General features: G+C 42.1%; 1 protein-coding gene across 1 annotated transcript in view; it reads left to right on the forward strand.

The window, feature by feature from the left end:
* The window catches only part of TENM3 (teneurin transmembrane protein 3), a 1,686,859-nt gene that overhangs the window by 1,650,019 nt on the left and 19,190 nt on the right, over window positions 1-17,650 (forward strand). Inside the window, exons 33-34 of the mRNA XM_045017713.1 lie at window positions 8,526-8,701; window positions 11,237-11,472. Of these exons, the coding sequence (XP_044873648.1) occupies window positions 8,526-8,701; window positions 11,237-11,472 (412 nt within the window). The remainder of the gene's footprint in view (window positions 1-8,525; window positions 8,702-11,236; window positions 11,473-17,650) is intronic.

Here is a 17,650-nt window from a genome sequence, read left to right on the forward strand (position 1 = left end):
ATCATCTCTTCCTTCAGTCTCACCAAGACCCTCTGCTGTGTGTCCTACAAAGGAATCAGCCCATAATTGTAGACTAGATTGTGTGGCAGATGGGAATAACTGCTTTTATTTTTTTAATCTTTCTGATGATTTTGAACCATCTGAAACCATCAATGCATACAAACGTTAATCTGTGTAACTGCATGATCTTATCATGTGCTTTATCCTCTCTTCCCGCCTTTTGTTTGTCACAGTCCGTTTGTTGCTTCTTCTTTCAAGTTAGATTTTAAGATGTTTTGGGCAAGGGCCATGTTTGGGGGAGGGGTTCACAGCCTCTAGCGGAATGGGGGCCACTGTCCTTTGGGGGCAATTGTGTGTTGTTGAATATTGATTGTTTCCCTTTGTAATGTTTGAGCTCATATTTAGAAAGATATAGTGTCTTTCATCCCAAAGTTTCTGATTATGTTTTACAAATTATTTGTATACGGCATCACTGAAACGCAGCCACTTCTGAGGTAGAAATGAGGCCAGTTCAGGGGAAGATAGCATGAGGAAATATAAAAGAATTTTCCTAAAAGTAATAAATATTAGGAAAGCTTTCACTTAAACTGGAAGATGAGATGTAAACAAAGTTATCATCCTTCCTACTGGTATCTATGGAAGTTATGATGTCACGAAAACAAGCTTGTGACTTCATGAGAATAAACAGCAGAAGCAGAGGACCTTCTGCATCAGAGTGACTTTCATTTAAAAAGTTTAGGAATTTTTTTAATTGAGTCATCTAAAAAAGTAGAGATTGGCAGAACTTCTTTATCCATACTTGGACTCCTCACTTTGTTTGAGTATTTAATACTGACCGAGTAGTAAAATTATTGGAATTTAATTTTTCTTCATTTTGCTAAACTTTCTGTAAACATAGAATTCAATTTTATAAACTTTAATACTGTACTGAAGTTATCAGTCACCCCTTAAACTGTTTTAATAGGGCCCCCATCTTTCAAAATAAAGTGACACTACTTTAGAGTAACCAGAAAGTCTATCCAGACTACCAAGACTAATTCTCATTTACCCTGGCACCCTTTACACCACTCTGACTGTGTAAATGAGCTTTAATATAAAAAAGAATTAGGCTCACAAGGTATATCCTAAAAGTTCATTCATTTGAATGATTGTACTCCAGGATTTACACTGTCAAAACACACAGATTATTTGTCAGTAATGAAAGGGTTCAAATAGGGCAAGTGTGTAGAAGTGACACTGAAGGTAGATACATAATAGTCGGAGAGCTAAGAATATGTACAACAAGGAAGGGCTTTACCCTACTGCTCCTTTCCATAGCACTTCAACAACAGTAGCATTAGCCCAACAAAAATTCTGGTTATCTTAATTATACTGCGTTTTCAGGAAAACACTATGTGCAGAAGCACTAGAGGCATGAACTAGATCCTTTGTCTAGAATGGTGTTGTAATTGAAATCAATATATTTGAAAATGTAGAAAAAATCCAAAAATGTTCATAATAATTTAAATCGGTATTCTATTATTGATTGTTAGTGCAATTAAAACTGCGATTAAATTTTTTAATCTCATGATTAATCGCGATTAATTTTTTTAATCATTTGACAGCCCTAATTTAACCATGATCACTTTGTCTAGTCTCAGTTTATGGTAGTCTTGGACCTGTGACTGGCAGATTGTTTTTACTCCACTCAAGATTTTGGGGGGTAAAATTCAGGACATTTTTTTCTTTGAGGTTAAATATAATTAAAAGAACATTGTTATAAACTGGTATATCTTAAAGCAGTGGTTCTCAAGCTTTTGTACTGGTGACCCCTTTCACACAGCAAGCCTCTGAGTGCGACCCCCCCCCTTATAAATTAAAAACACTTTTTACTATATTTAACACCATTATACATGCTGGAGGCAATGTGGCGTTTGAGGTGGAGGCTGGCAGCTCCCACGTAGTAACCTCACGACCTCCTGAGGGGTCACAATCCCCAGTTTGAGAACCCCTGTCTTACAGGCTCATTTCCCTGTATTTTCTTTTTTGCATTACAGATCCTACTTTCTATCAGTGTAAATGTGAGCTTAATGGCCTCAACAAGCTGAATGAAACATTTTATTGCCACATTATAATAGATTTTCAATATATATCAAAATGATGATAGACATACAGAATGACAGTATTTTGTACTTATTAAAGATGAGCTTTGAACCTTTTCTTCATGCTCTCACTTGATGTAGTTTGCCACTAGAAACATGTGCAGAGTACTTTGATATGCAGACCTCTTTATTGACAAAATAGAAGCAATCTGCAAAGGTTTTGTGAATTTTCTGTTCACTCACAATAAGTAGAGAGATGCATTGAAGATATTTCTAATGTATGTTCACTGAATATATTAATAGTACTGTTCATCCTACCACCCAATTTATACATAGCTATAATATGAAAAATGTTCATGCCTCATTTCTCAGATACTCTGTCAAATAATGTTAAAGCAAGGCAACAAATACATAAGTGTATTTGAATTGCACATCTTATTATCTGAGATGTTCCAGAAGCAGTGTCTTTTCACTTTGAAACTGACATGTTAGTAAGTTCCATAATTATTTTTCTTCATTGTTGCAATCATTTTGTTAAGGGAGAAATTCTGCAAGCATGTGTTATATAGAGGCACTTTGAAAAACAATATTGGCCATACCCTGACATCAGGTTTTACAGAAAGCTTTACTATAAAGTTCAGTTCTATGGCTCCATATTTTAAATTGAAATAATTTACTGTATAAAATTGTGACAGTTGCGACCAAGGTAAATCTCCTCTGAACTGAGATATATGCCATATAAGGCACAGGTGAAAGTTATGTTGTGCAACTAAGCATGGGACATTTCCTCCTGCAACAAGGTTTTCCTAGAAGTTACTACATTGGAAAATGAAAGAGTGAAGAAAATGTCCTGTATAGGCTAGAATCGAAAATGGTATGGGAAGGGATGCAATTAAAACTGAAGAAGATGGACATCAGAAGAGAGCATTCCAGCAGTTAGAGATCACAAGGTCAAGAGTCTGAGAAGATAGTAATCATTACCACTGAGAGTCTGTCATTGTGGAAAAGAAACCTAGCTGGCAGCAGCAGATGATCTTAAGTAGGCCAAGGAGTCTGACTCTCCGGGCCAGTTCTACCGATGGCGTTATTAGTTTAGTCTCACCTCTTGCCTTTTGTGGTCATTGACCATATGAGGTGATTTTGTTAAGGTGAGTGGAATAGAGTTGAGAGAATTTGAGAGAGGCTCTGTAGACTGGTGAGTGAGCTTAATTTTTTTTTCCTTGAAAAGTTCACCATGTTTCCCATCCTCAAGAGAAATTTGAGAGGTTGGCTGAGTGGCTTTGTTGTAGAACCTGGAGTGCATGAGGAACATCAGAAAGGCCTGGAGTAGTAGTAGTATGTGCGTTTGTGGGTGGGCATGCAGAAATCAAAGAAGCTCTGACCAGCCAAAGAGAGGGAGATTGCCGTCTAGCCTTAGATCCAATGTCTTCAAGGGTAATTTCAGTGTTAGACCACTGGGCAGGTAAAACAAAATTCTTGGACTAAAACTGACAAGTTTGGATGAGAAAAATACCTGAACTCACCAACAAATTGTAACAATATTGGATATAATTTAAAAAATGAAAAATAACCTAGGAATGCCCAAGATGATGCCTAGAGTGACGTAGCCATGTCTAGCGCCCTGATAAGGAAGTAGTCACATTTCACATTATTTGTGGAAGAGATCATGTTTAATAAAATACTGCTACAGTGTGTACTCATATGCTGTGATACAAAATGAGGGGCCCATATTACAATCCAGCATGAAATTGAATTTATGGTAAACTACAGAAAAAGCAGAGTCGAAGGCAAATGGAGTATTTGAGAAATCATGAAAATGCAGATTGGACACGGGGAGAAGAGATTTTTGCTGTGTAGTGAATAAATCGCGGAAATGAAAGATGGTAACAGAAGTGAAGAAAGCGGGAATGTTGGGAAGAGTGATTGGAGCTAAATCATCAAGCAGGCTAGATGTTTTGGAGTGGCATAGGAGTTGGGTATTCAGCCTATGAAAACTAACAGAGCTGCTTTCTCATTGAATGAGATCAGAGAGAGCCAGAAAGTAATCACTGTATAGTGTGTTAATATTGAATTGTGAGGGTTGTGCTGTGAGGTTGTTATATTCAGTGACGAAGCAGCCCCCTCAGTATTTCTCACCCACTCCTTTCCCCTGGTTGCTGAAAGGGAGGAGTATCCTCTCTGCATCTTTGGCTTGCTTTCCTTCTTTCTGAGAATAAAGAGCACCTCCCCTCTGTTTTTCCCCCACCCCTACTAACTTTCCAGGTTGTTGAGAAAGAGCAAGTTCCCCCATTGTTGCTGGGAGAGGTAAGAGTTTCCCATCTATCTCCTCACATTCTGGCTTTGAAAGTCAATGCATCCATAGCTCATTCTTTCCCGCCTTACTTTCTGTTCCTGATTACAAGGGAATGGAAAATCTTTCTTTCTTTTCTTTTCCCATACTACCTATGAGTTTGCTCAGCATTTCCTAAACCAGCATGCCTGTATCAGGCAGTTGTAGCTTTCAAGTTCCAAGTACCTTTTTAAATGACGTGTCAAGTATCTGAACACATGAAATGAGTGAGCTTTTTCTGATTCAGCCTGTCTCCCAATCTAAAACTGATATATTAATGATAATTCTTGGCACATAATATAAACACCTTTCATTTATCTGTGAGAGAGGGAAGTATTGTTACCCCTAGATTATAGTTGGGGGAACTGAGCCACCGAGAAGGAAAGTGACCTGCCCAAGTTTACGCAGAAAGCGAGTAGGGTGAATTGAGAATACAATCCACATTTCTTGATTCCATGTCCCAGGCATTAGCTACCACATTGTCCTTCCCCTGTTTTTACCTTCATTGTTTTCTCACCTCTCTTCAGGGCTGCCCAGAGGGGGCGGGCAAGTGGGGCAATTTGCCCCGGGCTCCACAGGAGCCCCCATGAGAGTTTTTCAGGGGCCCTGGAGTGGGGTCCTTCACTCGCTCCGGGGGCCCCGGAAAACTCTCGCGAGGCCCGGGCCCCCGCAGCTTCTTCTGCTCCGAGTCTTCGGCAGCAATTCGGTGGCAGGGGGTCCTTCCGCCCCAAGACCCGCCACTGAAGACCCCAGGCCCTCTGAATCCTCTGGGCAGCCTTGCCTCTCTTTGTCTCTCTTGAGTTCCAATTTCTGTTGTGACTCTTTTCCTTTCACTAAGTTGTTTAACCTCAGCCTCTCCAATGGTCGTCTTCTCCACTATCTTCACTGGCCCACACTCCCATCAATCCTTTCCCTTCCCTGCATTTTTATGACCTCTCTCATGCAGTTTGCCTGCCCCCAATTTAGGCAACCCAGAATCTGTCTTTCCTCCAAACATTGTCACCTACAATCAGATCCTGGCACAAGAGAACTATAGAGTAGAGTGTTACCTATGTGGGAAGACATGGAATTGGGATATGCTGCTACAGTACACAATCAGGAGACTCAGCAAATATTAGGCCCCAACACAGCTGTTCATGACTGCTTTCTCATTCCCCCTTCCCACTGTGATCCACTGTGCTGCACTAAGAGGCACAGCAGAGGCGATGAAGCCAGTGATGGGAGCATTAAGAAAAGAGGAGGAAGGCTTGAGTACCTGTCCAGCAGTCCCAAGAGTCACCACTAGTAGCCAGGAGTGAGAATTGGAGGGAAAACAATGTTCACTCCCTGCACCCATGGGGATGCAGAAAGGACAGTCTGAGACTCTCTCCAGCCGAGTAAAACTTGGCAGGTTTTAAGGGAGCCTTCTTATTTTCACCTTATTACCTCTCCCTAGATGCTAGAAAAAATGAGAACAGAATGTTCGGACCCATGGACTCCATGTCAGCCATAGGCACAACCTTACAGAGATGAAATGTGAACTATCACTGCTTTACACTTGGAATGTTATACGCAGAGTTATGATCAAGTATTACATATTGTATTGTGATTCTGTAGGCACAGAGGTCCCTCTAATGAGTGATCTTAACTATGTTGCTGTAGTTTCAGTGAGAGTTATTTGAAATGAGCTCTTTTCTTTGGCTACAGCAGTCAAAGAATGTTAATAAATAATTCCCAGCAAGATAATTTCAAACACTCCCCTAAAACATTGTGCTATAAAGCAGAACCTAGAAAGAGACGTTAATTGGCGTATTTACATTCCCATGGGAGACAGAGAGGGAAGATTTGCAAGAAAGAAAATTAAGTATATGGCTCTGAAGGAAGAGATTGAAGGTGGGACAAATGTCATTTGAATTGAAGTGAAAGAAATGTTGGTATGTTTGGTTCAATTTTTTGCATAAGTACAATATCGCTCAACCTGCCAAGTCCAAAAGGTAAGACAGAATATGTGAAGAAGACCCAAAATGAGAGATATATTTATATTGGAAACTTGAAGAAATCTTGTCAAATTGAAATATAGTTAATTGTAAAACATGAGGCCACCTCTTGATTACTTTGGGAATAGCAACCACAGTTTCTTATTTTTAAAAAGTTTTTCTCTCTCCTGTTGTGAAAATCCTACACAAATAGGGGAAATGGACTGCAGAGAAAGGATGAAATTGATATATACAAAGTGCTGTCAAATCCAAAAGCAACCAAACTGAACAACTAGAGAATTATTTTTACCCTAATCTCTTTCCATTACAGTATCCCATGTGGTATTTATGAGAGATAAAGGAAATATGCAAGCAAATTGATTTTAAGTTGATGGTTTAAAATGATGTGGAAATCATTCCCTCAAAGTAGAGAGCCTTTTCTGTTACTTCAATTCCATGACTTCTGCCTTTCTGAGAGAACACTTTGTGTGTGTGTGTGTGTGTGTGTGTGTGCGCACGCACTGTAGGTTCTTTGGGTGTAAAGTGTATGATGTCTCTTGAATTGAGGGATATTTGAGAGAATGGTAGAGAGAGATCTGAGACCAGCATGAGAAAGACAGGACACACTATAGAAACAGAATGTATTTGGTGTTTGCAGTAATATGAGAGGGCCATAAACATCCTCCTGTGGTGTGTTGAAAGCTGTTGCAGTTCTACCACTCTGATTGATGTGAATTTGAAGGGTTGAAATCACTGTGGGTAACCCGTGTTGCCTACTTAATGCTTTGGGAGAGCCACTGTTGAGGCATTGACATATCTTAAAATAATTCAGTAACACAGTATTTATGATCAGTTAGGGGGAAAGTGCAACTTTACTCACATCTATAGGAAAAGTTAAGTGTAAAACATAAAACCCATATGCAGCTCTAACTTGGTCTTACTCTTGTCATCAAGATGGCATGGAACATTCATTCCATCTCTCTTCTGAGTGATCCTGAACCTTGATGCATCCGACGAAGTGGGTATTCACCCACGAAAGCTCATGCTGCAAAACGTCTGTTAGTCTATAAGGTGCCACAGCATTCTTTGCTGCTTTTACAGAACCAGACTAACACGGCTACCTCTCTGATACTTCATAGAGATTGGCTGCTACTTTTCCATTAAAATCTGCTCTGCCAGCAACTAAGGCAACTACTGAGACCTAGAATTCTTATTAAATACCTATTTCTGATGGAAAAACCATAACTAAATATTTTGGGAAAATGCTCTTTTAACTTGCATTATATTTTTGTTTTCTCCATGTCATTCCTCAACTGTCTACAGTACCATGCATGTCACACAGTGACATCTAATTAACATAACAATGGGAAAAGGCACATTTCAGAAATCACATGTTTATTTCCATTATAGATGTTTTATAGACCTATTTAAAGCTTAATAGATATACAGGTATTATACAGAAATATATGTGCAGCAGGAAAATAGAGTATTATATAAATGATTTAATGGAATACAGCTGTTCTCATTGTAGTTCATGGACCACAAACATCTCACCAGTCTCCTACACTGGCTATCCTCAGTTCAGCTAAATTTCAAAAAGAGAGCTACAAATAAATTGACTATATTCTAATATTACTTTTCTTAGTAATACAAGAGATGTTAAGCAGTCGGGAACAGGAGGGGGCAGGTATGAAGCATAATTGTGGATGGCAGGGGAAATGGACCCATGAGACAATCTCTCTTAAGATATGGTCCAAGCTATGAAAAATTGTGGGGACTCCTCATATAAATGTAACAGTGAAATAAATCTACTCTGATCATAGAAAGTGAGTGCAGAATGCTAAGGAATTACACTGCTAAGCATGTTTTCTTTGAAACATTAAATTAGATGTGCAACATGATTTTGCTTCCATTTCAAAGAATATGCAGAGCTGGAGATCCATCTGTTTGCTCTTGCTAGTACCATTGAAGCTCTTGTGTGTTAAACAGCCTTGTGCTACTTCAAAGTATGTTTGAATTCTTCGTTGTGCATATAGCACACACACAAAGCAAACATTCCTTACAGTATCAGCAGCTCATATTCCTGTTTATTCTACTTGTAAGTAAAAACAATTTGTTCTTGCTATTTACTGTTTTATTTTGCACTGTGTTTTATTTTAGCTATGACAGTGAGGGTCGTCTCACAAATGTTACGTTTCCAACTGGAGTGGTCACTAACCTTCATGGGGAAATGGAAAGGGCCATTACAGTGGACATTGAATCATCTAGCAGAGAGGAAGATGTCAGCATTACTTCAAACTTATCATCAGTTGATTCTTTCTATACCATGGTTCAAGGTACTGTAAACAAAACAAAAACCACAGGTACTTATAATCAGATACTAAATTGCTAAACTGTTTTTTTTCAGTGCATAATGTATTCAGATCAGCTGCCTAAATGGGTACATTAGCACAGCAGATGTTAGTGAAAATATTACAGTTCAAGGACCTTAGAGGGAGGGAGTAGAAACAAGGATGTAATTAACTCTACTCTATTATCTAACCAACAAGCTCTTGGTTTTGGAAACAAACTTTGGGATCAGGCATAGAGGATACCTAGTCTGCCAATAAGCAATGATGAAAGACCACAGAGAGGGGGAAAAGAATTGGTTAAAAATTGGTTTGGCATTGGATCTGAGATTTAAGGTAGTATGTGAAGCTACAGCAGCATGTTCTAGCAACAATCACAGTGCACTTAGTATTTTGCAAATACAGTAAAATATAATGATACAATAAAGAATATATTTTATGACAGTCTAAAAGAATTACTCTTTGAAAGTGTGATTTTTTTCCAAAGTGTCTAAGTGACTTTGAGCACAGGTCCCATTGCAAGTCAAATGGATTTGTGCTTCTAAGTCACATAGGGTTAGATTCAAAGGGACTTGGGCACCTAAGTCCAATATTTAGGCACCTCTGACATTTGCAAAACCACTACTCAGCTGCTACCGAACCCCATAGGTGCCTAAAGTCCCCTAGGCACCTAAGTTTCTGCTGGTTGGGCATGTGCAAAACTGCTTAAGTCCTGTCATTGCTGAGCTGCTCGGTGCACTAACTCACGCCTAATCCCCAGCAGGCTTCTCAAACGGGGCATTCTCCTATCTATCACCTTGCCAGTGGGCCCAATCTGGTAGGTGTGCTCTGAGCATCCTTAACCCCTCACAAAAGCCATTAGTGAGGGAGCAAAAGTGAGAATGTATCTGTAACAGGGCGGTACTCACCCCTGCGGCGCCTCCTGCTGGTGACTCCGGGAATTAGCTCTGTTCCAGCGTTCGGCGCGCCCTCTGCAGGCTGGTGATCCACCTGTCTTCAGGCCCCCGTCCGTCATTCTGTCCTCTGTTGTCTCTGGACCCGCGTTGCTGCGTGCTCGGCGGTGTCCTCTTCGAGGCCACTGCCCTCCGGCAGTGCCCCTTAGTCCAGCTACGCCCCCTTCCGGGGGTTGGTGATCAGCAGTCCCGCACCTCAGTCACTATGTCGCCCTTGAGTCTAATCCCTCTTGTCAGGGATCTGGCGTAGCAAGATGGCCGCTCCCTATGGCCAATGGCTGGGTGCACTGCAAGGGGTGAAGGGGGGTACCCAGGCCCGCCCTCTACTCTGGTCCCGGCCCAGGGACCCTCTGGCATCTGCCTCGCTGTCCTTCTCTCCCCTTCCACTGTCTGTTTCCCTGGGCCGCTTCCCCTACGGCCCCTTGCACCCACTAGGCCCTTCCCTTCAGGGCCTGCAGCCTGGCAGGCTATGGGTTCAAGCTCCCTAGCCTCCCCGAGCCTCGCCAGCACTGCGCTGTCTGCGGTGCTAGTCTCCTCCCTTGGAGACTGACCTTCCCCTGTCAAAGACCTGGGACAGACTGACTACTCCTGCCCTGGGCAGCCTTTATATATGCCTGAGCCTGGCCCTGATTGGCTGTCTCCAAACTGGGCCCTGATTGGCTCACAATAAGCCCCTCTCTGATTGGCTCACTGTCTGCGCAGGCACCCTGGCCTGCTGCAGCCCACTCTCACAGGGAGTGGGGCCATCCACCCCACTACAGTATCCCAGAATATCCAATAGCTCAGTGGTTAGGGCACTCCCCAGGATGTGGGAGAGTTAGGTTCAAGTCCCTGCTGCAATGAATATTTAATTATTTATACCAACTGGAACAGCTTCAAAAGGAGACACTGAGGAAGGCGCTGCCCAGAATACCCAATAGTGTGGTAATTAGGGCATTTATCTGGAATATGGGAGACCTGGCTTCAAGTCCCAGCTCCAGCTAAGGCAGAGAGGGGAGTTAAACCCACATCTCCCGCATCCCAGGTGAGTGCCCTCACTACTGGGCTATTGGCTATAAGATGGGGGAGAACATGTCTCTGTGAATTAGGTGCTCTGTGGCAAACTCCAGGAGAGGATTCATGGCTATAAATCCCAATTGGAAGGAAGCACCTCCTCATAGCCTATTAGATGCTTAAGTCTCTTTGTGGATCTAGGCATTAAACCTCTCCCTTTTTCTCTGCATTTCAGTGGAGGCTAGTTTAGCTGGCTCCCCGTTCAGCTTGCTGGCTTCTGTGAATCCCCTTCTTAAGCACCTGACTCTCCACATACAATGCCTGGAGAGTCTGGGGTGTCAATACCACTGGGTGGCAGAGGGCCTACGAGCTGGGTGCTGAGCATTGCTGTGCCTAAGTTCCCTGTGTAACTGTAGCCTGTAGGTACTTTTAAAAATCTCACCCTGCGTGTATTAGTCAAATAAATGTCAGTATATAATGTCAAGGCTCTCTGTACTTATGTTGCATATGTGAATGCATGAAAAAGCCAGATTTTTAACTCATGTAAGTAAGTTTTTATACTTTGTTTAATTTTCAGATCAGTTAAGGAACAGCTACCAGATTGGCTATGATGGCTCCCTCAGAATTATCTATGCCAGTGGCATGGATTCACACTACCAAACAGAACCGCATGTTTTAGCTGGCACAGCCAATCCAACAGTAGCAAAAAGAAACATGACTCTTCCAGGAGAGAATGGTCAGAACTTAGTAGAATGGAGATTCCGAAAAGAACAAGCCCAGGGAAAAGTCAATGTGTTTGGCCGAAAGCTAAGGGTGAGTAAATGTTTGAGTATGTATGATATCAACAGCATTTGATGTTCATGAGTGGTAACAGAGGCACTATTCAATGGGCACTATTCATTCCTCAGCCACAGAATATGTAGAATATATATTCCCACAGTAGAGCTGAAAGTAGCCATGGGTAGAGTTTTTCTTTCTTTAATTGCTCTTGTCTTTTCCATGGGCTCTCTTTGTTGAACTTGGTATCTAATATTGTGGAATGAGTCAGCATTTAGTAGTAGTAGTTGTAGTATTCCCATACTTCCTAGGAGCCCAAGTCATGGATGAGGACCCCATTGTGCTAGGCACTGTAGACATAGAGAGCAAAAGATGCTCCCCATCCCAAAAAGCTTACAATCTAAGTATAAGAAAAGAAACAACCGATGCATCCAGACAGACTGAGGGAGTACAAGGAAAGAATGAGACAATATTGGTCAGTGGATAGGCTGTGGTCTCGGTTCACAAACAGCCAAACTGTTGACAAGTAAGTATTTTGTAGCGATTACATCACAGGAGACTTTTGAGGAAAGATCTGAAGGTAGATAATGAGGTGGCTATGCGGATGAAATAGACTTCTAGGATGGAGGCTCGCCCAACTGATTAAGAGAGCTTTAAACTAGGAATTTGGGGGAGATGGTTGGGAGATGTCCAGGTAATCTCCACACCAGAATTTAACACCGAGAGGGAAGAAAACAAAGTAAGAGAGGATACAGCCATGAGCAGAAGAATGAACATAAGGAGGAAGGGTAGTGTAGATACCAGTCTAATAGGTAATACTGGTGGTAGAATGTCTGTGCCTAACCAGATAAAGAATGTCAGTGAAGCCAAACGGCAAAAATTAAGCTGTCTGTACACTAATGCGAGGAGCCTAGGAAACAAAATGGAGGAACTAGAGCTACTGGTACAGGAAGTGAAACCGGATATTATAGGGATAACAGAAACATGGTGGAATAGTAGTCATGACTGGAGTACAGGTATTGAAGGCTATGTGCTGTTTAGGAAAGACAGAAATAAAGGCAAAGGTGGTGGAGTAGCATTGTATATCAATGATGAGGTTAACTGTAAAGAAATAAGAAGGGATGGAATGGATAAGACAGAGTCTGTCTGGGCAAAAATCACATTGGGAAAGAAAGCTACTAGAGCCTCCCCTGAGATAGTGCTTGGGGTGTGCTACAGACCGCCGGGATCTGATTTGGAGATGGATAGAGACCTCTTTAATGTTTTTAATGAAGTAAACACTAATGGGAATTGTGTGATCATGGGAGACTTTAACTTCCCAGATATAGACTGGACAACAAGTGCTAGTAGTAGTAATAGGGCTCAGATTTTTCTGGATGTGATAGCTGATGGATTTCTTCATCAAGTAGTTGAAGAGCCAACGAGGGGGGATGCCATTTTAGATTTGGTTTTGGTGAGTAGTGAGGATCTCATAGAAGAAATGGTTGTAGGGGACAACCTTGGTTCGAGTGATCATGAGTTAATTCAGTTCAAACTAGATGGAAGGATAAACAAAAATACATCTGGGACTAGGGTTTTTGATTTCAAAAGGGCTAACTTTAAAGAATTAAGGAAATTAGTTAGGCAAGTGGATTGGACTGAAGAACTTGTGGATCTAAAGGCAGAGGAGGCCTGGAATTACTTCAAGTCAAAGTTGCAGAAACTATCAGAAGCCTGCATCCCAAGAAAGGGGGAAAAAATCATAGGCAGGAGTTGTAGACCAAGCTGGATGAGCAAGCATCTCAGAGAGGTGATTAAGAAAAAGCAGAAAGCCTACAGGGAGTGGAAGATGGGCGGGATTAGCAAGGAAAGCTACCTTATTGAGGTCAGAACATGTAGGGATGAAGTGAGAAAGGCTAAAAGCCATGTAGAGTTGGACCTTGCAAAGGGAATTAAAACCAATAGTAAAAGGTTCTATAGTCATATAAATAAGAAGAAAACAAAGAAAGAAGAAGTGGGACCGCTAAACACTGAGGATGGAGTGGAGGTTAAAGATAATCTAGGCATGGCCCAATATCTAAACAAATACTTTGCCTCAGTCTTTAATGAGGCTAATGAGGAGCTTAGGGATAATGGAAGGATGACAATTGGGAATGAGGATATGAAGGTAGATATTACCACATCCGAGGTAGAAGCCAAACTCGCACAGCTTAATGGGACTAAATCAGAGGGCCCAGATAATCTTCATCCAAGAATATTAAAGGAACTGGCACATGAAATTGCAAGTCCATTAGCAAGAATTTTTAATGAATCGGTAAACTCAGGGGTTGTACCGTACGACTGGAGAATTGCTAACATAGTTCCTATTTTTAAGAAAGGAAAAAAAGTGATCTGAGTAACTATAGGCCTGTTAGTTTGACATCTGTAGTATGCAAGGTCTTGGAAAAAATTTTGAAGGAGAGGGTAGTTAAGGACATTGAGGTCAATGGTAATTGGGACAAAATACAACATGGTTTCACAAAAGGTAGATCGTGCCAAACCAACCTGATCTCCTTCTTTGAGAAAGTAACAGATTTTTTAGACAAAGGAAATGCAGTGGATCTAATTTACCTCGATTTCAGTAAGGCATTTGACACGGTTCCACATGGGGAATTATTAGTTAAATTGGAAAAGATGGGGATAAATATGAAAATTGAAAGGTGGATAAGGAACTGGTTAAAGGGGAGACTACAATGGGTCATACTGAAAGGTGAACTGTCAGGCTGGAAGGAGGTTACTAGTGGAGTTCCTCAGGGATCAGTTTTGGGACCAATTTTATTTAACCTTTTTATTACTGACCTTGGCACAAAAAGTGGGAATGTGCTAATAAAGTTTGCAGATGACACAAAGCTGGGAGGTATTGCTAACACAGAGAAGGACCGGGATATCATACAGGAAGATCTGGATGACCTTGTAAACTGGAGTAATAGTAATAGAATGAAATTTAATAGTGAAAAGTGCAAGGTCATGCATTTAGGGATTAATAACAAGAATTTTAGTTATAAATTGGGGACGCATCAGTTGGAAGTAGCAGAGGAGGAGAAGGACCTCGGAGTATTGGTTGATCACAGGATGACTATGAACCGCCAATGTGATATGGCCGTTAAAAAAGCTAATGCGGTTTTAGGATGCATCAGGCGAGGAATTTCCAGCAAAGATAAGGAGGTGTTAGTACCATTATATAAGGCACTGGTGAGACCTCATCTGGAATACTGTGTGCAGTTCTGGTCTCCCATGTTTAAGAAGGATGAATTCAAACTGGAACAGGTTCAGAGACAGGCTACTAGGATGATCCGAGGAATGGAAAACCTGTCTTATGAAAGGAGACTGAAAGAGCTTGGCTTGTTTAGCCTAACCAAAAGAAGGTTGAGGGGGGATATGATTGCTCTTTATAAATATATCAGAGGGATTAATATTAGGGAGGGAGAGGAATTATTTAATCTTAGTAACAATGTGGACACAAGAACAAATGGATATAAACTGGACACTAGGAAGTTTAGACTTGAAATTAGACAAAGGTTTCTAACCATTGGAGGAGTGAAGTTCTGGAACAGCCTTCCAAGGGGAGTAGTGGGGGCAAAAGACATATCTGGCTTTAAGACTAAGCTTGATAAATTTATGGAGGGGATGGTATGATGGGATAGCCTAATTGTGGCAATTAATTTGATTATCAGCAGGTAAGTATGCCCAGTGGTCTGTGATGGGATGTTAGATGGGTTGGGATCTGAGTTATGACAGAGAATTCTTTCCTGGGTGCTGGCTGGTGAGTCTTGCCCACATGCTCAGGGTTTAACTGATCGCCATATTTGGGGTCGGGAAGGAATTTTCCTCCAGGGCAGATTGGCAGAGGCCCTGGAGGTTTTTCGCCTTCCTCTGCAGCATGGGGCACGGGTCACTTGCTGGAGGATTCTCTGCAGCTTGAGGTCTTCAAACCGCAAATTGGGGACTTCAATAACTCAGCCATAGGCTAGGGGTTTGTTATAGAAGTGGATGGGTGAGATTCTGTGGCCTGCGTTGTGCAGGAGGTCAGACGAGATGATCATAATGGTCCCTTCTGACCTTAAAGTCTATGAGTCTATGTTTATGGGAGTACCTTCCAAGGGTGACGGGTAGCATAGGAGAAAGCACAGAGATGCTTATATGAAAATTTAACAAGGGGCTGTACAGACTGGCATTATGGGTGATGGGAGGTGAGTGTTGACACCTCAGTAACAAAAGAGAGATGATATATTGCATCGAGATAAGCTGTGAAGGTCTTTGAAAGTGCATAGAACCATCTTAGGTTTGATGTGTTAGAGAAGGGGGACTCAATGCAAGGATGCAGAGAGAGAGGTTATATGGTCAAAGTGATGGAAAATTATCTTTGCAGCAGCATTCCGAATGGATATGAGTGGGGCAAGAATGCATTTGTCCAAGCCCGAGAGAAGAATGTTGCAGTAATTGAGGCATGAGATGATGAGAGCTCAGATGAGAGTTTTGCTGTGTGGGTGGATAGGAAAGGTCATATTTTAGAGATGTTATGCAGAAAGAATCAGCAAGATTTAGACATAGCCTGAATGCAAGGACCGAGAGAGAGAAGTCTGAGATGAAGATGACCTCCCAGGTTACAGGCCTGAGTGACAGCAGAATGGTATTGTCCACAGTAATTGAGAAAGGAGGTAACAAGGAAGACTTGGCAGTGGGGAGCAATTGAGAGGTTTGTTTTAGCCATCTTAATCTTGAGTTGATGACTAGATATTCACAAGGAGATGTAAGACATTTTAGTTTGGACAAAAGGAGACAGGTCTGGAGTGGAGAGGTAGATCTGTGAGTCATCATAGAATCATAGAAGCTCAGGGTTGGAAGGGACCTCAGGAGGTCATCTAGTCCAACCCCCTGCTCAAAGCAGGACCAAACCCAACTTCATCAGCATAGAGATGTCAGTTGAATTTGAGTCTTGATAATGTCATGGAATTCCTGTACAGTAACGCCTCACTTAACGTTGTAGTTATGTTCCTGAAAAATGCAACTTTAAGTGAAACAATGTTAAATGAATCTAATTGTCCCATAAGATTTAATGTAAATGCAGGGGGTTAGGTTCCAAGGAAATTTGGGGGGGGCAGACAAAAAGCATTATACTGTACAGTACTGTACTGTGGTTGGGAAGTCCCCCGGCTTACCCCACACAGGCACAGCCGACTGCAGGCAAGGATGCTAGGAAGCATCTTTGCAGCGGCAGCTTCCCCGGAGAACAGGCTCAGATTTTGCCAGGAATGCTCCAGGCCCGCCTCTTCCTGTCCCCGCTCCACTCCAGGCCCACCTCTTCCCACCTCTCTCCAGAGCATGCCACATCCCTCCCCCCAAAAGTCCTAAGCGCCACTAAACAGCGGTTTGGCAGAGCTTAGGACTTTCTGGGAGGGAGGGGGAGGAGCAGAGACACAGTGCTTCCCTGCTCCTGCCCCTCCCTCCCAGAAAGTCCTAAGTGTGAAGTGCTGGGAGGCAGGGGGAGGAGCAGGGAAGCCCCGCGTCTCCACTCTTCACCCTCCCTCCCAGAAAATTCTAAGCGCCACTAAACAGCTGTTTGGCGGCTCTTAGGACTTTCTGTGAGGGAGGAGGAGGAGCAGAGACATGGTGCTTCCCCGCTCCTCCCCCTCCCCCCCCAGAAAGTCCTAAGCGCCACCCAACAGCTGTTTGGCCGTGGGGGAAGCACTGGGAGGGAGGGGGAGGAGATGGAGAAGCGGAACTTGTGCAATGCTCTGTAAAGTCGCTGCTCTTCCACAGACTCTTACAAGCAGGCAGCCAAATGACATTATAAGGGAGCATTGCACAACTTTAAACTAATTGAGCAGGGACGTAACATTGAAATAACCTTAAGTGGGACATTGTTAAATGAGGAGTTACTGTATTTGAAGATAACTTTTACTATCTTTTGTAACACTTCCTGCCATAACACTAGTGCAATCCTAGGATCGCATTCTTTTTAAAAAATACTGAAAGTTGCAACAATACATATTTCTGGAAGAAAAGTCTTAATTTTGTTTCCCAAAATAATCCTCTAATATGTGCCTTTTACCATCTTGTTAGTTTTTTTCTCCTTATTATACAGTAGGCAAAATGTATTCAGCAGGCAAACTATGATTTACAACAGCCATTTAATAAAAACAACTTAGATTAAGCACTCAGAATTGGGTTGCCAGGAGACCACCTCAAGACCACA

This window comes from Mauremys mutica, chromosome 5, assembly GCF_020497125.1.
Source record: "Mauremys mutica isolate MM-2020 ecotype Southern chromosome 5, ASM2049712v1, whole genome shotgun sequence".
Lineage (NCBI taxonomy): Eukaryota > Metazoa > Chordata > Testudines > Geoemydidae > Mauremys > Mauremys mutica.